We start from the raw sequence: 23,049 nt of genomic DNA, 5'->3' as shown, positions 1-23,049 counted from the left end.
TGGGGTGGTCATTCTTATAATAAACCACTCTGGGACACTTTTACGGCTCAAGTTTTAGGAAGCAAGTGTAATGCTATTAAACAGATTAACACAGAGAGCTGTTTCATGCAAACCACTGCTAAGTACAGTAGTATTGACAATTCTAAAATAAATGATATATTTCACATCCAATTGGAATAGATATAAAACAACTATTCATACCTGTCTGTAAACATAGTTTAGTCCAGAAAATAAAATGAACTCAACTTCTAGTAATCTGAAACTTTGCCTAATTGAAATCAGGACACTTTTAATAATAAGAGACAGCACGTTAAAAAAAGTGGTGTCTTGAGTCCCCAATGGCATGGATGGGTTCGATTAACATTTAGGAAGGTCAGAGAGGAAAATGCTATGTTGTTTACTCAGACAGAAGGTCAAAAGAGTGATCTAACTAAATCAATAGTTTCCTCAGACTGTTTTAGATCTTTAAAATGAGACTAGTTTGAAAGAAAATGTTTAAAGACTAGCTTGTTAAATCTATCTCTTCTAGCAAATCTATTTATCACTTTCATTGAACTCTTTAAGTCTGTCTTTAAGAAGTTGTTCTTACCCGTGCTGTCATCATAAGCGATAGTAACTGTTTTCCACTTGAAAAACTGCACCAAATCAAGGATTGCTCGACTAAGTGATGAAAAGTCTGGATACAAGCTGACATAGAATGAATCCCTGTTATCAGAGACTTGGTGCTTCCATCGAGTTTGGATGTGCGGAACCCCAAGCGCATTACATATAGACTGCACTGCATTTGCTGAGGAACTGTGTGAAGGACCAAAAATAGCAGCAACTCCCAGAGACAACTGCTCACAAGCTGAAACAAAGAAAGATCATATACAAAACATCATTAATTGTATTGCATAGAAATTGTCATATTATTCAAAGTACATTTGTATGAATTTTAAAGTAATATTTGAATTATGCTGATCAATTATTTCATCAACTAAAAATAATGTAAAACTGTCATTATTACTGTTATTGTGGTGTTGTGTATTAAAAATAATTATTTTACCTGTTATGTATTTACATTCATTATGAGCTACAAGGCAATAGATGTCATTTTTAAAAAAAAAATACAACAGGGACCGCAAGCCATAAAAGCCAACTCATAATTACTTTTGGATGCTAATTGTTTAAAGCCATAGAGACTGAAGCATAGCTGAACGCAAGTCCATTTGTGAAGCATATTTGGCAGGTTTTTGCTCTGTTGATGATCTAGACCCAAGTGTAGGCAACTATGGTCAGTGCAGTTATACGCATATTAGTCATATCTCCGCTTGCTACTGAGAGGGTAGAATGGGACTGTAACAGGTCTTTCTCACATAGGCTAAGTTCAGTGAGTTATGTCAATGGAACTGCAGGCCATGCAGAGTTGGACAAAATCTTGTACTGTAAGCCTGTTTTCAAATAGATATTTGCACCAAGGATAGGTGCATGTATATACAGATGATGATGAAAGGTAATATACCATGCATATGAATAGGGGTGGTACAGCCACAGGGTGCTTACAGCTCTTAGAGGGGTCGATGCTCTAAGATGCTTTAAGATGTTCTGCTGGGCTGGGGGAGTGAAAACTGTCCCCTCCATCAATCCTTGATAGAGCCTACAGCGCATCAGCACTAAGCTCTCAACTCCCTGCCAGCTCTACTTGGCATGTGCGAGATCTGACTTGCAGCCCAGAGCACAGCAGCCACTGCAGCTAGGGACAGTGTCAAAATCGACAGCTGCTGCTGTTGGAATGGTCAGTGCCGATACATTGCCTATCACTGCCACTACATTGCCTAGCAATGTTATGGTCAGTGTTCATACATTTCCTAGCATAACGACCTGCTATCTTGTAGATAGCAGTGCCTAATGACAGGGTCATTTACCACACAGCTCCACACAGGGCTGGCTCCAGGGATAATAGCGCCCTGTACCGGCCGAGTGCTGTGCGCCGCGCGTGACCGAAATTGTGGGCGTGAGATAATTAACATAGGTCATGCCTCCTTCCGTGATGTTATCTGAGGGGCATGCCCACATGGCACTCCCCCAAATAACATCAGGCTGGGGGGAGCCTCGCTAGCAGGGCTTCTCCCAGCCCTCTCACAGTACTGAATGGATGCCGTGCGCATGCGTGCAGCATCCATTCAGACTCCAGGGTCCCTGCACCACTGCACAGCTGCGGCAGTGGGGGTCCCCAACCCCCCGATATGACCACCTGAGGGCCTCTTCGGCCCACTGGTGGAAGAGCGGGACAGTACTGTCCCGCTGAAATCGGCATGCTGGGGAAGGGTGTGCCCTCTATGGGTGGCACCCCTGTTCGACCGCTCAGGTCAAACTCCCCTAGAGCTGGCCCTGGCTCTTCATTAATATATTAGGATGAAGTGGTATCTGCAGCGTGTAACGTGTGCTGGTACCACTAATCCCCCTAACGCACTTTCATACAATTATGACTATCTGAAGCTGGTAACTGTTATCATCTGTTCTATCTGTAATTTAGCTAACTACACTTTGAAAATGGTTATTTTCAAAATTCTTTGACAGACTTCAAACTGGGAAATTCTGGTTTTGTATATAGAACTGATAGACACACAGAAATAGATAACATAAATAAACAAACACTGATTTGAAGTATAAAGGTTGAGATAGAATTTATTGACTGGAATGTACAGCAATATATAATATATAGTATATAACAAAGAGTTAAAGATTTACATATTTTAATAATGAATACACGGGCCCGAATCGGCACAGATATACATTTTTAAACACTATTTCAGAACTTTAATCACACTTTTTATATACCTACTTTTTATTTATTTCTTTCCCTTTTAATATTTCACTGACTGTATTTTATTATGTACATTTTAATGATAATAATAAAAGTAATATTTTAAAACTGTGCATCAATAAGAGACAATCCTTCTTAGTTTTTCCACAAAAAGTCATTATAACTGTTGTCTGTGATAGCACCCCCTACTAATTATATTGTATATTTATGATAAGTTCAATCAAATAATAGGGGTTTCTACAATACAATTATTTTCTACACTATACTTGTGCGGATTACTGCATTCCTCTCCTGTTTGTATCTGCACCAGTCCTCCTCAGGCACCCGCAATAGATACAGCTACTGACAAGGATATTTTTCCTTTTATTTTTACATACTGTAAACCTAGTTTCTCAGCCTACATACACCTGTGTTTCAAGTCGCAAACTGGCACTAGTGAAGCGGAATGCAACTAAACACAGTATATGTTCATATGGTGAAGCTTGTTTTGTGAATTTGCAGTAAAAGAGCTAAGTAACGTGTGTATGTCCAACTCAGCATCAAGTCCAGTACTGTTAACCTCTATTTATATTCTTGAGGATCCCAAAAATTTGCAAACATTGTTGAATTCTATTACTGATTTTCATTTGCTTTATGATTTTACTTTTATGACATGGAAGTACAATTGATGATTGCAGAGTTTTCAAGGCTGTACTTGCAATAGAAATCATACATACACATAAAAAAAATAAAGAAGACATTTTTCAGCGGCCTTTAAAATCTGGAATGAGCCAAATGTGTTTACAGCACAGCTTGTTATTCATGCAACCACTTGTGCTTATGATCATTTGTCTTCCATTGGGAGGTAATAATAACCAGATGCATTGCCATGGTGATGTATCTAGCTCAAACATTATAAATCTTTCCCATTTCAAACTGATATGATGTTAGACAAAAACCTAAATATGCATAAACCAAACGTAACCAAACGGACTTTTGTTTTTCTCTACTAATAGTATTGCTGCACTTGAAAATGCTCTGCTCTCTTTCAAATGCCTAAGTATTAACTATAGGGGTGCACATATCTAACTAATACCACAAAGTTAATGGATTGGGATGATTTTTTTGTACAGAGGTTAATGTCCATTTTTTTCCAATCCTAGTGCTGCTGAAAATTTTGAGTTTTAATAATGTTTTTTCTGTTAATATACAGTATGGTTAAAGTATGGATTGTATCTGTTGTATGGAAAACTATTACAGTATGCCTGAAAGACATACTGTGTTCATTCTGTGTTCATTCAATATATATTGGCTCACAAAGATTTCTATATGTAGAATCACAGTCAAATATAGATATTAGTCTTGAGTTATATATTTTTGCCTTTGTCACAAATCTGTTTTGCTGCTACTAGCCAATACATTTTTGGTGTTTAAAAATCCATTAAGGCTTGCTCTATGCTGATCTCCAGGAGAACATATGTAGGTCTAATAGGCCTTTGCATACTTTTATTGTGATGATCTCTGCTCCCTCTTACTAATGGAAATAATAATGAATAGAAAAGCTTGTCAAATTTATAGCATAAAGATGGTTGTAAAAGGATTTTCACTTGCAGGGAATTAAATATAAGGTTGTAAAGTAACCTTTGCATCAACCTCATATTATTTAAAAAGATTTATCTAGAATATAGAATTTAAGTTTTGCAATGTAATGTATTTTTAATTTATGGACTCAACATAATATAAAAGGAAGCATCACATCTTGCAAAATGTATAGTAAATGTCACCATGAAATAGTATTCAAATACATCAGGTTATTTGAATTGTGTGGTCTCTCTTCTGCCTCTCCCCCATTGATACTTGATGGGAGACTTGCAGGATTTGACAGCTGTGATACGAGATAGATGAATGGGTTGTGGCCACCCACTGCATTCATTCCATTCCTCGCATCATGCCACTGCCAATGGGTGGTTTAAGAGAGGAGAGGGCCCATGTTCTGGCTGGCAGAACAGTAGAATATGACTCTTTGTGCCAAAGTCTAGAGCCCATGTTCCGGTCTCTGGGAGCATGGTGCTTGCTCCATGCTCTCAATGACTTCTCAAATGGGCAAGTCTCCAGGCAAAATGATTTCTGCTGTTTCCTCTGTGATTTCTGCTGTTCGGAAATGCAGGACTCGGAAGAGGTAAGTATAATTATATGGGTGATGGGTGTGGTGTGGGTCCTTGGGTGTACCCAGGGGCTTGTGTGCACTGCACATCATGCACCCATTATATATACGCCAATGCCACTGCCACCCTGTCCTCACAGATCACTCATCTCCTGATACACTATGTGCTGGGGGACCATGCTCCTTCTGGTGCATGCTGTAGCTACAGTATCTGCCTGTTGCTTTTTGTTGCCTCAATTCCACTCCTCACATAATTGTATTGCCCCTGTCCCATGTAGCTGACCTGTCCTCACTAACAAATCACTCATATCCTTAAATATTCTGTGTTACTTGGGACTTTTTCCCCATAAAACCCTTTGCATTGTGACAAATACATAATACCCTTGCATTACATACTTATTCTGCTGTACAATAGTTTTACAAAGCTTTGTTTCTCTAACTTGCATAGTACTAGAATACATGCCAGTGCAGCCAGTAACAATTACAGCAAGTACCCTATACCACCACCAATACACATACAGACTTTGAGGCTATCATCCACCGGTATATTCGCCCCGCTTACGCCTGATGCATTACAACAACCAGAATTACCCTAAGATCCATGCTGCTATATTTCCCCCAGTTTGCCTACCACTGTTACACCTATGATATCCTTGTGTATTACTGTATGTCACTTACTCTTCTTCCAGATTACAATAAATCTAAGAACTGCTTAAGCATACCGCATGTGGACTAACCGCAATTTAACTCCATATCTGGAGGACTACTGCACCAAGCATATTCTGCTATGTGTATAACCATAAAAGTTGAATATTTAAAAATTGTAATAGTAAAAACTAGGGGTGAGCGGGTTCGGATTTCTGAAATCCGAACCCCCCCGAGCCCCCCCGATCCGAGGCCGATCCGAGTCAGGCTCGACTTTTCCCGCCTGACTCGGATCTGAAATCGAGGCAAAACGTCATCATCCCGCCTTCCGGGTCTCGCGGGTTTTGGATCCTATATAAGGTACCCGCGTTGGCGCCATTTTCTCACTCGGCTATGGACAGTGAAGAAGGAGGGTGGGAGTTAGGGCTGGCTGGGCTGTGTAGTGTAGTGCTGTAGTGTAGTGTAGTGTAGTGCAGTGTAGTGTTGTGCTGTGCTGTGCTGTGCTGCGCTGTGCTGCTGTTGTCCATAGGGGCTGTGTCCACTACTTCAAAGTCCATAGGGACTGGCTGGACTGTGTTGTGCAGTCAGTTGTCCATAGGGGCTGTGTCCACTCCAAAGTCCTGTGCAGTGTCCCAGTCCTAAAGGGGTGCTGTAGTGTTGTCCAGGGGGTGCTCTGTCCATCAGGGGTGCTCCCCCCAAGTGCTAAAAAAAAATATTTTTTCTGTGTTTGTGAATTGTGTGCAGTGTGGCTGCACGTGCATCAACAAAGGAGCAGTGCCAAGCGTGCGCCTGTGTCCTATAAGTAAAAGGCCGGATGGCTTCTCCGTTAAAGGGTGCTGTAACCCCCAAAGTACACTCCAAACACAAATAAAAAAATATTTTCTGTCTTTGTGAATTGTGTGCGCAGTAGCCGCACGTGCATCAACAAAGTAGTGTCAAGCGTGCGCCTGTGTCATAAGTAAAGGGCCGGCTGGCTTGACCATTAAAGGGTGCTGTAACCCCCAAAGTACACTCCAAACACAAATAAAAAAATATTTTCTGTCTTTGTGAATTGTGTGCGCAGTAGCCGCTCGTGCATCAACAAAGTAGTGCCAAGCGTGCGCCTGTGTCATAAGTAAAGGGCCGGCTGGCTTGTCCGTTAAAGGGTGCTGTAACCCCCAAAGTACACTGCAAACAAAATCAAAAAATATGTTCTGTGTTTGTGAATTGTGTGCGCAGTAGCCGCACATGCATCAACAAAGTAGTGCCAAGCGTGCACCTGTGTCCCATAAATAAAGGGCCGGCTGGATTGACCACTAAAGGGTGCTGTAACCCCCAAAGGGCACTCCAAACACAAATAAAATTTTTTTTTCTGTGTTTGTGAATTGTGTGCACTGTGGCTGCACGTGCATCAACGAAGGAGCAGCGCCAAGCGTGCGCCTGTGTCCATAAGTAAGAGGCTGGCGGGCTTGTCTGTTAAAGGGTGCTGTAACCCCCAAAGGGCACTCCAAACCAAATAAAAAAATATTTTCTTTGTTTGTGAATTGTGTGCGCAGTAGCCATACATGCATCAACAAAGTAGTGCCAAGCGTGCGCCTGTGTCCCATAAATAAAGGGCCGGCTGGATTGACCGCTAAAGGGTGCTGTAACCCCCAAAGGGCACTCCAAACAAAATAAAACAATGTTTTCTGTGTTTGTGAATTGTGTGCTCTGTGGCTGCACGTGCATCAACGAAGGAGCAGCGCCAAGCGTGCGCCTGTGTCCCATAAGTAAAAGGCCGGATGGCTTGTCCATTTGTAACCCCCAAAGGGCACTCCAAACAAAATAAAAAAATAATTTTTTTTGTGTTTGTGAATTGTGTGTGCAGTAGCCGCACGTGCATCAACAAAGTAGTGCCAAGCGTGCGCCTGTGTCATAAGTAAACGGCCAGCTGGCTTGACCATTAAAGGGTGCTGTAACCCCCAAAGTACACTCCAAACAGCATAAAAAAAAATTTTCTGTCTTTGTGAATTGTGTGCGCAGTAGCCGCTCGTGCATCAACAAAGTAGTGCCAAGCGTGCGCCTGTGTCATAAGTAGAGGGCCGGCTGGCTTGTCCGTTAAAGGGTGCTGTAACCCCCAAAGTACACTCCAAACAAAATAAAAAAATATTTTCTGTCTTTGTGAATTGTGTGCGCAATAGCCGCACATGCATCAATAAAGTAGTGCCAAGCGTGCACCTGTGTCCCATAAATAAAGGGCCGGCTGGATTGACCACTAAAGGGTGCTGTAACCCCCAAAGGGCACTCCAAACACAAATAAAAATATTTTTTCTGTGTTTGTGAATTGTGTGCACTGTGGCTGCACGTGCATCAACGAAGGAGCAGCGCCAAGCGTGCGCCTGTGTCCCATAAGTAAGAGGCCGGCTGGCTTGTCCGTTAAAGGGTGCTGTAACCCCCAAAGGGCACTCCAAACCAAATAAAAAAATATTTTCTTTGTTTGTGAATTGTGTGCGCAGTAGCCGCACATGCATCAACAAAGTAGTGCCAAGCATGCGCCTGTGTCCCATAAATAAAGGGCCGACTGGATTGACTGCTAAAGGGTGCTGTAACCCCCAAAGGGCACTCCAAACAAAATAAAACAATGTTTTCTGTGTTTGTGAATTGTGTGCACTGTGGCTGCACGTGCATCAACGAAGGAGCAGCGCCAAGCGTGCGCCTGTGTCCCATAAGTAAAAGGCCAGATGGCTTGTCCATTTGTAACCCCCAAAGGACACTCCAAACAAAATAAAAAAATAATTTTTTTTGTTTGTGAATTGTGTGTGCAGTAGCCGCACGTGCATCAACAAAGTAGTGCCAAGCGTGCGCCTGTGTCATAAGTAAACTGCCAGCTGGATTCACTGCTAAAGGGTGCTGTAACCCCCAAAGGGCACTCCAAACAAAATAAAATCTTTTTTTCTGTGTTTGTGAATTGTGTGCGCAGTAGCTGCACGTGCATCAACAAAATAGTGCCAAGCGTGCGTCTGTGTCCCATAAATAAATGGCCGGCTTGATTGACCACTAAACTGTGCTGTAACCCCCAAAGTACACTCCAAACACAAATAAAAAAATATTTTCTGTCTTTGTGAATTGTGTGCGCAGTAGCCGCTCGTGCATCAACAAAGTAGTGCCAAGCGTGCGCCTGTGTCATAAGTAAAGGGCCGGCTGGCTTGTCCGTTAAAGGGTGCTGTAACCCCCAAAGTACACTGCAAACAAAATCAAAAAATATGTTCTGTGTTTGTGAATTGTGTGCGCAGTAGCCGCACATGCATCAACAAAGTAGTGCCAAGCGTGCACCTGTGTCCCATAAATAAAGGGCCGGCTGGATTGACCACTAAAGGGTGCTGTAACCCCCAAAGGGCACTCCAAACACAAATAAAATTTTTTTTTCTGTGTTTGTGAATTGTGTGCACTGTGGCTGCACGTGCATCAACGAAGGAGCAGCGCCAAGCGTGCGCCTGTGTCCATAAGTAAGAGGCTGGCGGGCTTGTCTGTTAAAGGGTGCTGTAACCCCCAAAGGGCACTCCAAACCAAATAAAAAAATATTTTCTTTGTTTGTGAATTGTGTGCGCAGTAGCCATACATGCATCAACAAAGTAGTGCCAAGCGTGCGCCTGTGTCCCATAAATAAAGGGCCGGCTGGATTGACCGCTAAAGGGTGCTGTAACCCCCAAAGGGCACTCCAAACAAAATAAAACAATGTTTTCTGTGTTTGTGAATTGTGTGCTCTGTGGCTGCACGTGCATCAACGAAGGAGCAGCGCCAAGCGTGCGCCTGTGTCCCATAAGTAAAAGGCCGGATGGCTTGTCCATTTGTAACCCCCAAAGGGCACTCCAAACAAAATAAAAAAATAATTTTTTTTGTGTTTGTGAATTGTGTGTGCAGTAGCCGCACGTGCATCAACAAAGTAGTGCCAAGCGTGCGCCTGTGTCATAAGTAAACGGCCAGCTGGCTTGACCATTAAAGGGTGCTGTAACCCCCAAAGTACACTCCAAACAGAATAAAAAAATATTTTCTGTCTTTGTGAATTGTGTGCGCAGTAGCCGCTCGTGCATCAACAAAGTAGTGCCAAGCGTGCGCCTGTGTCATAAGTAGAGGGCCGGCTGGCTTGTCCGTTAAAGGGTGCTGTAACCCCCAAAGTACACTCCAAACAAAATAAAAAAATATTTTCTGTCTTTGTGAATTGTGTGCGCAATAGCCGCACATGCATCAATAAAGTAGTGCCAAGCGTGCACCTGTGTCCCATAAATAAAGGGCCGGCTGGATTGACCACTAAAGGGTGCTGTAACCCCCAAAGGGCACTCCAAACACAAATAAAAATATTTTTTCTGTGTTTGTGAATTGTGTGCACTGTGGCTGCACGTGCATCAACGAAGGAGCAGCGCCAAGCGTGCGCCTGTGTCCCATAAGTAAGAGGCCGGCTGGCTTGTCCGTTAAAGGGTGCTGTAACCCCCAAAGGGCACTCCAAACCAAATAAAAAAATATTTTCTTTGTTTGTGAATTGTGTGCGCAGTAGCCGCACATGCATCAACAAAGTAGTGCCAAGCATGCGCCTGTGTCCCATAAATAAAGGGCCGACTGGATTGACTGCTAAAGGGTGCTGTAACCCCCAAAGGGCACTCCAAACAAAATAAAACAATGTTTTCTGTGTTTGTGAATTGTGTGCACTGTGGCTGCACGTGCATCAACGAAGGAGCAGCGCCAAGCGTGCGCCTGTGTCCCATAAGTAAAAGGCCAGATGGCTTGTCCATTTGTAACCCCCAAAGGACACTCCAAACAAAATAAAAAAATAATTTTTTTTGTTTGTGAATTGTGTGTGCAGTAGCCGCACGTGCATCAACAAAGTAGTGCCAAGCGTGCGCCTGTGTCATAAGTAAACTGCCAGCTGGATTCACTGCTAAAGGGTGCTGTAACCCCCAAAGGGCACTCCAAACAAAATAAAATCTTTTTTTCTGTGTTTGTGAATTGTGTGCGCAGTAGCTGCACGTGCATCAACAAAATAGTGCCAAGCGTGCGTCTGTGTCCCATAAATAAATGGCCGGCTTGATTGACCACTAAACTGTGCTGTAACCCCCAAAGGGCACTTCAAACAAAAATAAAAAAATTCTGTGTTTGTGAATTGTGTGCACTGTGGCTGCATGTGCCTCAACAAAGGAGCAGCGCCAAGCGTGCGCCTGTGTCCCATAATTAAAGGGCCAGCTGGCTCATTTCTTAAAGGGTGGTGTAACCCACAAAGTGCACTAGTCTCCAACAAAAATAAAAAATTATTTTCTGTGTTTGTGTGCGCCTTAGCCGCACGTATATATCAATACAACATAAATGGAGGACCAAACTTTCTCCGATAAAAATCAAATAGGGATAGATCAAGAACCACTTCCTCCTAGTGCTGAAGCTGCTGCCACTAGTCATGACATAGACGATAACATGCCATCAACGTCGTCTGCCAAGGCCGATGCCCAATGTCATAGTAGATGGCACATACAATCCCAAATGACAAAGTTCAGGAAAATTACCTTGAAAAAAACATTTAAATCATCTGAAGAGAAACGTAAACTTGCCAATATGCCATTTACGACACGGAGTGGCAAGGAACGGCTAAGGTCTTTCCCTATGTTCATGACTAGTGGTTCAGCTTCACATGACGATGGAAGCCCTCCTCCCGCTAAAAAAATCAAATGAGTTAAGCTTGCAAAAGCACAGCGAAGAACTGTGCGTTCTAAGAAGATATCACAAATCCCCAAGGAGAGTCCAAGTGTGGTGGCGGTTGCGATGCCTGACCTTCCCAGCACTGGACGGGAAGAGGTGGCTCTTTCCACCATTTGCACACCCCCTGCAAGTGCTGAAAGGAGCACCCACAGTCCACTTGCTGATATTCAAATTGAAGATGTCTCTGTTGAAGTACAACAGGATGAGGATACTGGTGTAGCGCACTGAGGAGGAAGTTGGCAAGGAGGATAGTGATGGTGATGTGGTTTGTTTAAATCAGGCTCCGGGGGAGACAGTTGTTGTCCGTGGGATGAAAAAGCCCATCACGGTCATGCCTGGGCAGAAGACCAAACATTCCACCTCTTTGGTCTGGCAATATTTCTATCCAAATCCGGACAACAACTGTCTTGCCATATGTACCATATGTAAAGGTGAAATAAGTAGGGTAGGGACGTTAACCACCTAGGAACATCCTCCCTTATACGGCACCTGCAGCGCGTTCATAAAAAGTTACTGTCAAGTTCAGAAACTTTCGCTAAGACCGTAAGCAGTCCAGGGACACCTAAATCCCTTTTTCCTGTTTGATACAAGGAATTGGTGGTTGAGGAGGATGAGGACGACATCTTGCCTCCGTAGAGCCAGTTTGTGCAGGAACACATTAATTGCCAGCTTGTTTTGTGGGGGCCCAAACGAACCAATCATTTCAGCCACAGTCATGTGGCAAACCCTGGCGCTGAAATGATTGGTTTGTTAAAGTGTGCATGTCCTATTTATACAACATAAGGGTGGGTGGGAGGGCCCAAGGACAATTCCATCTTGCACCTCTTTTTTTTCTTTGCAGTATGTACTGTTTGGGGCCTAGTTTTCAAACTGCCATCCTGTCTGCCACTGCAGTGTCACTCCTATATGGGCCACGTGTTTGTGCCGCCCACTCGTGTCACTTAGCATAGTCATCCAGCTACCTCGGTGCAATCTTTTGGCCATAAAAACAATATTGTGAGGTGTTCAGAATAGACTGGAAATGAGTGGAAATGAAGGTTATTGAGGTTAATAATTGCATAGGAGCAGAAAAACCCACAAATTCTGTGATTTAAGCTGTTTTTATGATTTTTTAAAAAAAAATACAGATCCAAAACACAAAACCCAGAACCCAAAACACAGAAGGGTGGTTTTGGCAAAACCAATCCAGATCCAAAACACGAAGAAAGATCCAGATCCAAAACCAAAACACAAAACACAAAAAGTGGCCGGTGCACACCCCTAGTAAAAACAAATGATGCGCTGGTTAACATGTGCATCTGCTATATTAACAATTATGTGACATAATCTGTGTAAATAAATTTGTTCCAAATAAAATGTGATATTCCATTACCAAACTCATAAATGATGTCTGTATGTGTGTGGAACATTTCTGTGTGGATGTATGCGTATGCATTTCTTTATTTTTAATGTGTCTGTTTCTCTGCACAACTCATCAGATATCTTTGTCATGTAATACTTAATTTAAGATTCCATCTCACTTTGTACACACCACCATAATCCACATAAATTTAATTAGACAATTACAACTACTTAAATATTTAAACATTGTTATTTATCATTTTTTTTATATCTTCTATTTATAGACTTAAATATTTATTTTACTTTAATATTGTATGTGGTTCTTAAAATGTCAAACTGATACTGTAGAAGGTTTTTAATGAGGTCATCTAAAGATGACATCAACTACTACAGCCAAGCTCCAGATTGTTTTGCAATCCAGATCTTGTTAAATTTTTAATTTTTGAAATGGGACAGCTATTGTGACCAAATATGGTTGGTTGGTTAGATAGTAAGTTAGTTAGACACTTATAGGTAAACTTGCTAAGTATCTGTCACAATTTACAATTGGCTAATGGATGCTAGCCTGTATTTTGGGATTTGGGGATTTGCGAGAGGTGAGTCTAACGTGCCAGTGGTATTCACCAGGGACCCCCACAAGGAGGTTTAGACTTAGCTGCATCTGACACGCAGGTAACATCCCTCAGACTTGGTTCCCTAACACATGTGCTGAGGTATTCTGGATGGAGCTGCGTACAATGAAAGTGTACAGCATAGTCAACAAGCCAGCTCAGAACCAAATGGACAAGATGGTACCAAGGAACAGATGTAAACAGGTCAAAACCAGAATATCAAGTGCAATACTAGGTGTGAGATGGAATCAGGTCACAAACAAAACAAGGACAGGAAAGAGCAGTAAGGATCACTAGAAATGCTGGAGTATGGTTGGGAGCCTATACTCTGGCACTGGACTGTGCTCAGAAACCCCCTTATGTAGCCTTTATACTCAAACTTTGCGCAAAATGTGACATCACATTTGGCGCCTGTCCCTTTAAAATTTATACAGAATAGTGCGTGCGTCCCTATGGGAACCACAGCTGCCTGTGTTCCAGACCCACCACAGGGGAGGAAGGGGAGGGCCAGGATCAGAAGCTGTCAGCAGCAGGCACCAGGGACTGCACGACCACTGCCTGCCGATGGCCAGGTCCCCAGTGGCGCCAGACCTTGTAACAGCTGCATTGTGACATGATCATATCTGGTCCGGGATTGTCTGAGTTTAAATGCGCAAGGCATCGCAGGAACATGAGTGACTTTTGTCATCTGAAACTCAAAAATTTACCAAGAATTGTGTTTTGCTGATTCTTGTTTTTTGATGGTGTATGTGATCGTGTTTCCTGTCTTCCCTGCACTCAAACACACCAAAACATGCAGCCTGCATATATATAAGGCATGCACTGCGATTGCTCCAATCAATCCTATGGAGTCACTGGTGCAAACGCCATGCATGGCATGATTTGCCGTGTTTGCAGCAAAGATGCAAGAGGACATATCTGTACTTGCAGGCTGCATGTTTTTATAATATTAAGCCAACAAAATTTTAAAATATTCAAAAAGAATATTGTGCCCCACCAGTATAACCAGCACAGGACTCTTTGAACCGCCATTGGTTCTCAAAATATGGGTCCAAAATACTACATGAACCAGAACCAGGCTCTTGGCCCTGATGCTGATTGTCCCCCATATTACATGAACCAGCACCAAGCTCTGGGCCCTTATACTAGTACTAAAAATACAACAAAAAAAGGCATTGGGTTCCCTGTATTTTTACTACCAGCACAGGGTTCCACTAGCTGGGATGTAAAGACACAGTCAAGGGACCATTTCACTGGGTTCCCTGGCCAAAGCATTAACACCCCAGGCTGGGGATACCAGGGGAGATGGGACCCCCCAATAAAGGGCACCCCTCTCCTGGGTACCCCTGGCCTGGGATGAAGCCCAAAGCTATGCTCCACACCCTAGGCTGGACGGTACAGAGTTCATGTGGAAATAATGTTGTAATAAATAATATTGTCATTTACAGGAGGGTAGTGGTGCCAGCAAGCCTCAAAGAGCCTGGTGCTGGTTATGCTCGGGAGTGGGGCCCTGCACCAAGTTTTTTTTTATTTTATCACTTTGTTGATTTTAAAACAAGCACAAACATTCACAAATCTGCTCAGGAGGGGGTCTCTTTGAACATTCAGTTTTGATGCCAAGTTTGCTTATTCCAAATCCATTTTTATAATCATGATATTTGGTAAATTCCCATGTTATATTCATGATCAGCAAAAGTTATTTTGAGTTTGGCCGATGGTGTATTTATTTCTATTTACTTTTTCAGCCGTGTTTTGATGAGAGAATCATGATGTCACACCCGGGTTTTCCTTTAGTAAATTTCCGAGTTTTAAAAAATTGCAAAACACACCTGTAAATGCAATCTTGAACCAACATGAATCTACAGTAAGTCAATTTACCCCTTAGTTTCTGCAAGTACCAAACAAAAACTGTTTTGTAAATATACCCATATATCTTATGTCATGTGACTGCTGTAGACATGGCAGTCACATTACACTGTGGGTAAATGGACAAAAATTCTCAAATATCAATCTAAACATATAAGCCAAAGAGAAAACAGAATCACCAAACTGCTTCTTATAGCTTGCCTTACTGACTCATGTTAAAGAAAAGGCATAATTGTTTCATGGGATTGCTGCTTTAATGCCTTCATTGCAGAATAAGGTTTAGACTCATCATGCACATATACCTGCAAATAGTGGACAATAATCTCCATTCGTCCATATACATCAAAGGGCCCCTTAAAAACAAACAGACCTCCACCCCACTGGTAATGGTCATAGGCAGTGACAAAAAGATTGATATAGAAATATAAGTACCTTGATAGCGCTGATTGTGAATACACCTTTGATAGTCGGGATATATTAATAACTTACCCCACAGTGTAAAATGATACCAATTTATTCATATTATACACAATAAACATAAAATAAACACACAATTTTACATGGAAGAGAAAAGGGTTCCACAATAAGCTTCTCACCCAAACATGGTGCTGCCGTGGGCAAATGCTAATTTAGCAATAGGTCCCGGGCCTCAATAGCTCGGCACCACCACAGATAGTGTATTTGGTCCAAAAAGCGTGATTGCGTTCCCAAAAAAACGTCCCTCCTGTTCTTCAAATAATCACCTTGTTGCAACGCGTTTCGGATCACTTCAGGGATCCTTCTTCAAGCAAAGGTGACTTACACCCCATAGATGGCCCTTTTTATACCCTGGAAGAAACTCTAATTGGTCCCGGAGTTCCCGCGTGCTTCCGATGGATGCGGCGGCTGCGTCACTTCCGGTATTCGCCGGAGGTGTCATGCGTTCCACCTTACTCCAACTTCCTTTAGAACACCCGGAAGTCACATGCGTTCCACTCACTAGCGGGGAGACTTTCTTCCGGATTATCCGGTGTTTACTAGAGAATGTTTGGACTCCGGTTGCGGCCATCTTGGTGTAGGCTAAATTCACAAAATAGATAGCAGTATGGGAAAGTATTTGTCCAATATTATTAAAAGGGTTAGGATCCAAATTCCAATATATCTTTCTATGTTCAGCTGGGTAAACTATACCGTACTGTGTATTCCGGCATTGTCCATCCCTAAGAAGTCAGCTGAACATTTTCCTTATTTGATCCTCCAACACGAGATGAGAAAATAAACAAAATAATTTAAAAAAAGTGGATAAAAGAGAGATAAAAGGAGAGCGGGATTAGACATAATCATAATTAAAAATCACAATAAAATAATTTCAATCTAAAAACCACTTCAATTCAAAATCGAGGTTCAAGCCTTTTGGGGATAAAGTTTCAAAATCAAAAATCCACTTCATCTCACTAGTGGCTAAACGCTTCTCTATATAATTGGTTCTCCAGTTATTTTTAATAAGTTGGATACCAAAGAAATTTTTTATTTGGTTTTCATTTTTATTATGAACTTTTAAAAATCATCCGAAAAGGAGTGAGTATTAAGTCCTTTTCTGATGTTATAGATGTGTTCTGCCATACGGATTTTTAAATTTCTAGTAGTTCTCCCCACATAGAATAGACCACAGGTACATTCTAAAACGTATACAACGTTTCTCGAATGACACGTGATAAAATCTTTTATTTTATACGATTTTCCTTTTATGGTGAACTCTATGATCTTTTTTGAATTTCCATATGATGATACTGTAGTTCTACACATCAAACAGCTTCCACATCGGTGGAAGCCTTTTGTTCGCTCACTCCCTTGGTTCTTCTCAGGAAGAGTACTTCTAACTAATTTATCTCTAAGAGAAGGAGCCTTTCTATATATGTAGACTGGTTTTGTTGGTAATACTTCCCCCAAAATGGGGTCATTTTTTAAAATGTTCCAATTTTTTCTTATAATATTTTCAATTTGTTTATGATGGGCACCATATTTTGCTATGAATGCCCATTCATAATTAATTGTCTTTTTTGGGGTATTTATTTTTTCTTTTAGAAGATCTTCTCTTAACTTCTGTCACCTGTTGTTTTACAGCAATTAATAGGGACTCAGAATAACCTTTTGTTTTGAATCTTTCGGTCATTTCATCAATTTGTACATTTAAAGTGCATTCATTAGTGCAGTTTCTTTTCAACCTTTTGAATTGGCCAAGTGGTATATTTTTCAACCATCTGTTATGATGTTCACTTTATCTACAGATTTTAGGCACCGCAATGGGCACCAGGTTTGCCCCTAGCTATGCTAACCTATTTATGGCTTACTGGGAAATTTTATTGATTCACCCGGTGAAGGAAGCAGGGGCAAACCTGGTGTCCTGGTGGCGTTTTATTGATGATATATTTTTTATTTGGAATGGGGAATCCACCCATCTCAAGAAATTTTGTGACTCTTTAAACATTAATACTTTTAACATTAAGTTAGTTTTTAATATTAGTCAGATTGAATTAGTCTTTTTAGACTTGGTAATTTACATTGATGATGGTCATATTTGTACAAAAACACATAAAAAACGACCGATTCCAACTCCTACATTGCAGCTAACAGTGAACATCATAACAGTTGGTTGGAAAATATACCACTCGGCCAATTCAAAAGGTTGAAAAGAAACTGCACTAATGAATGCACTTTAAATGTACAAATTGATGAAATGACCGAAAGATTCAAAACAAAAGGTTATTCTGACTCCCTATTAATTGCTGCAAAACAACAGGTGAGAGAAGTTAAGAGAAGATCTTCTAATAGAAAAAATAAATACCCCAAAAAAGAAAAATAATTATGAATGGGCATTCATAGCAAAATATGGTGCCCATCATAAACAAATTGAAAATATTATAAGAAAAAATTGGAACATTTTAAAAAATGACCCCATTTTCGGGGAAATATTATCAACAAAACCAGTCTGCATATATAGAAAGGCTCCTTCTCTTAGAGATAAATTAGTTAGAAGTACTCTTCCTGAGAAGAACCAAGGGAGTGAGCGAACAAAAGGCTTCCACCGATGTGGAAGCTGTTTGATGTGTAGAACTACAGTATCATCTTATGGAAATTCAAAAAAGATCATAGAGTTCACCATAAAAGGAAAATCGTATAAAATAAAAGATTTTATCACGTGTCATTCGAGAAACGTTGTATACATTTTAGAATGTACCTGTGGTCTATTCTATGTGGGGAGAACTACAAGAAATGTAAAAATCCGTATGGCAGAACACATCTATAACATCAGAAAAGGACTTAATACTCACTCCTTTTCGGATATTTTTTTTAAAAGTTCATAATAAAAATGAAAACCAAATAAAAAATTTCTTTGGTATCCAACTTATTAAAAATAACTGGAGAACCAATGATATAGAGAAGCGTTTAGCCACTAGTGAGATGAAGTGGATTTTTGATTTAGAAACTTTATCCCCAAAAGGCTTGAACCTCGATTTTGAATTGAAGTGGTTTTTAGATTGAAATTATTTTATTGTGATTTTTAATTATGATTATGTCTAATCCCGCTCTCCTTTTATCTCTCTTTTATCCACTTTTTTTATTATTTTGTTTATTTTCTCATCTCTTGTTGGAGGATCAAATAAGGAAAATGTTCAGCTGGCTTCTTAGGGATGGACAATGCCGGAATACACAGTACGGTATAGTTTACCCAGCTGAACATAGAAAGTTATATTGCAATTTGGATCCTAACCCTTTTAATAATATTGGACAAATACTTTCCCATACTGCTATCTATTTTGTGAATTTAGCCTACACCAAGATGGCCGCAACCGGAGTCCAAACATTCTCTAGTAAACACCGGATAATCCAGAAGAAAGTCTCCCCGCTAGTAAGTGGAACGCATGTGACTTCCGGGTGTTCTAAAGGAAGTCGGAGTAAGGTGGAACGCATGACACCTCCAGCAAATACCAGAAGTGACGCGACCGCCGCATCCATCAGAAGCACGCGGGAACTCCGGGACCAATTAGAGTTTCTTCCAGGGTATAAAAAGGGCCAGCTGTGGATTGTAAGTCACCTTTGCTTGAAGAAGGATCCCTGAAGTGATCCGAAACGCGTTGCAACAAGGTGATTATTTGAAGAACAGGAGGGATGTTTATTTGGGAACCCTATCACGCTTTTTGGACCAAATACACTATCTGCGGTGGTGCCGAGCTATTGAGGCCCGGGACCTATTGCTAAATTAGCATTTGCCCACGGCAGCACCATGTTTGGGTGAGAAGCTTATTGTGGAACCCTTTTCTCTTCCATGTAAAATTGTGTGTTTATTTTATGTTTATTGTGCATAATATGAATAAATTGGTATCATTTTACACTGTGGGGTAAGTTATTAATATATCCCGACTATCAAAGGTGTATTCACGATCAGCGCTATCAAGGTACTTATATTTCTATATGAGTCTATATGTGGAGCTGGTATTACTCCATTTATTAGTATCCTTGAAGCAGCAAGATTGTTTTTGCGCACCAAAGCTTAACTTATTCTTCAAGTGACAAAAAGATGAAAGACTGGCCTGTTCCCAGCACTGACAAGCCTAAATCTGGATTTGGTGCTGCCCACAAGCCAATTGCAGCTCATGGGTTAAGTCAACAAACAGAAGTAAGCCAATTGCAGCTCTTTGTGTCAAGTCTTCACCCACTTGCTGTGGTTTTAATAGCACATTGAACAGTGGTGAGTCAGTTCAGCAGAGGAGAAGGAACAGTGAAGCTCCTAAAGACAAAAGAGATAAGGCACTGGACAGAAGAAAGGAAGAGTTGCCGGGATAAAGTGAGAAGACCACTGAAACAGGACCCAATGATGGAAGTCCTGGCACTGCAAGAGGTCTCTTCACAAAAGAGCTAATTCTTGCCCCCATGTCTGCTGGGTGAAGACACTAGGATCAAGATACTTCAGGATCAAGAGAGGAGTCCGCTTGGGTCAAAATGAAGATCCTGAAGGACCACTGTTAGGAAAGGCCAGTACAAGTTTACCCTATACAAGAGTTTCCATGGGTGCCCTTCTTGCTTACAGGGATTGCTGAACCAATGGGACACCTGTTCCTTATCAATACTACCCTAGACTGCCAAGATTATGCCCATTTGTTTATTTAGGCCCTTGGGCACCCAAATAATATTGGCATTAGGCCAAGTTTTGTGTTAGGCCCATGCCATCAGTGTGCTTGGCCCATGGTGTTAAGTAATTTTGGGCAATAAGGGGTATATTTACTAAAGTGTGGATTTATAGAAGTGGAGGTGTTGCCCATAGTAACCAATCAGATCTACTTATCATTTAACTAGCACCTTCTAGAAGATAATAGCTAGATTTTGAATGGTTGCTATGGGCAACATCTCTATTTCTATTAACATGCATACCCCTAGGCCTGCAGCCCTATTGCCTCCCCATAGGTGTCTGGTGTAAATGGTTTGCTGTCCACAAGACCAGACGCTGGCCCAACATGGTTATAAGTACATATAGGTCCACTTCCAAATAAAAACTTACATAGTGTAGTAGACAGTAGGCTTAATATACTGAGAAGTTGTCTTGGTCCGGGGACTGTTAACAATTGACCCTTCTTATTGAACAATTCACATGAAGCTCAGTGCTCCCTTGCCAATGGTTCCCCTGTGGTAAGGAGAAGGTTGGTAGGTGTAAGGTCCACAAGTAGGCAGGCCCCATGTACTTTAGGAGGTTTTCACCAACTGAAGCATCTGTGCAGTGACTGCATGACACCACAGATGGCACACACATAGTCTCAAAGTGTTTGTGTTCACACTGGGTAAGTTAATTGTTGACGACCTGTGTTATGTAGATAGTGAGGCTCTGTGGGTGACACTGTGTATGGGAACAGCTTATAAAGTGTTATTTTGGGAGTTTCATGTCTTCTCCCAATTAGATGCTGAATTGCAAGAGAAAACCACAAGCAAGGTGACAAGAAGAGTGTTGGTGTGAATCCTTTCTGTGTTTGTCCTAAAGGTGAAGTCTATCCAACACACCTGAATGTTAGGAAAGACTCTGGGCATCCCCAGTAATCAGTTGGGTTGCCAGGTAGGTGGTACTGGCATGAATTTATCTTAGTGTGTGAGTAGGTACAGGTGAAAACTAGGGTCTAAGGTCATTGTGCCAGTGATGACTTTACCCGGTCTAACTACTGACATGTCCTCCTCCTTGTTGTGAGTCCTGTCCTTGCCCTAAATGTATCATATTTGCTGGTTTTTCACATCTATCTCTTCAAAGAGACATCATAGAGTCTGCATTCCAGGACAGTCTGCAATATCTTCAGTGGCCTGAAGGTTAGAATGTGTGGAGTGTAAAGTCAGATAAATGCCAGACTACAGCTGCACCCATGCACCTATACACACCTCACTGTAGTTCCCTGTTTTAAATTATGCTGCCCCATAACAGAAATTGGTATGTAATCCCGCCGTGTGCATGGCCAGCGGATCAAATCCTGATAGCACTAGCCTGGCAGGGGTGGAAATCCTGACTGCTTCTAAAGGTAAGTAACCCTGATCTACCCCCCTAACCCTAACCCTCCCTTAGGGGTGCCTAAAAATAACTCTCCCCCAGTGCCTAACCCTAACCCCCGTCTGAGTGCCTAAACCTTACCCCCCTTCCCTGCTGCCTAAACCTAAGTCTCCCAGGGGTTGCCTAACCCTTACCTCCACTGGAGGTGCCTATCCCTAACATCACCTTTCCCTAGCCTAATCCTAACCCTAAGTCCCCCTGGGAGCCCGAAATCCTACCCCTCCCCCCCCTGTGGCTGTCCGTGCCCGGCGAATGGCTTATCTTCATTCGGTATGCCGGGTGTCGGGCTCCCGGTGTAGGTCTAATGACAGGCATCGGGATTTTGACGCCTGTCATTAGTGCCTTGCCAGGATTAGACAGTCAGGAAGCCAGTGGTCGGGATTTTGTCTGTCGGTTTCCCGACTGCTTCCCCCATAGCAGCTACAGTATTATCTGTTGCTCATTTGTGATAAAAAATACAGTATCACCAATTGCTAAGGTACAATTAAATTTTTTATAGATGGGAGAGAGATAATTATGCCTTATCTTCTCAATACTGGTCTGAACTCACATGACGGGCACCCTTGTTTAAAAGGGTGATGGACCCCTTATTAATTATGTCTGGTGAACATCAGCTAATGACTGAAATAGTACATAAAATTATGTTTTTCACACTGGTAGGAGGTTGGATATAATGCCTAGATCTCTCATATAATGTGTCAAATAAAATAGGGGTCCTCTCATTTAATATGGTAGGTTTAAAATCCAAAGAAAGAACTATAAAGTTTTCTTTGTGGGCTTTATAAAAAGAAAAAAAAAGTTAATTTTCTTTATATTTACTTTATTGAAATTTCAATGGATAAACATTAGTTTGACCATTTAAATAAAATTTTATTTAACAGTTTAGAGCAAGACACTAATGGTATTTTCTAAAAAATGTATGTCTTCTGAAAAAACCAACTGCATAAAAATAGTGATATAGATGTACGAATGTGATGAGTGCAAATGTTATAAAATGGGCTGCGGACATAATTGAGAAAATCCTCAGCAGTGAAGGGGGTTAAGAGAACTTCTCTAATAATTTCTTTTTCATGTTTACTGTAATATGTAATAACATTGTCATCTAAAGGGATATATCCTTTCAAATATGTTTTAAGTTCACATTACTTTTGTATCAGTACAATCAAAATAAACCAAAAAATAAGTGTAAAGTGAGTTTATTCAGCACTGAATCTCTAATGTACATGTTACAAACTATGCATTTTCATTGTATACTACCACACAAATAGGTGTTAAAGAAGAGAACATTTTCTTGTAATTTACAGTATGGCAGTCATCTGTGAATTAAAATAGCACCACAGCATAAAGTATAAAGCCTTCTTACAATATTAAAGTT

General features: G+C 41.3%; 1 protein-coding gene across 1 annotated transcript in view; it reads right to left on the bottom strand.

The window, feature by feature from the left end:
- Positions 1-23,049, bottom strand: part of GRIK2 (glutamate ionotropic receptor kainate type subunit 2) — a 755,896-nt gene that overhangs the window by 473,678 nt on the left and 259,169 nt on the right. The window contains exon 3 of the mRNA XM_088460433.1: positions 590-847. Coding sequence (XP_088316559.1) covers positions 590-847 — 258 coding nt within the window. The remainder of the gene's footprint in view (positions 1-589; positions 848-23,049) is intronic.

Source organism: Taudactylus pleione, unplaced genomic scaffold (genome assembly GCF_031769625.1).
Source record: "Taudactylus pleione unplaced genomic scaffold, aTauple2 ptg000046l, whole genome shotgun sequence".
Taxonomy (NCBI): Eukaryota; Metazoa; Chordata; class Amphibia; order Anura; family Myobatrachidae; genus Taudactylus; species Taudactylus pleione.
This window is presented reverse-complemented; position numbering and strand designations above follow the sequence as displayed.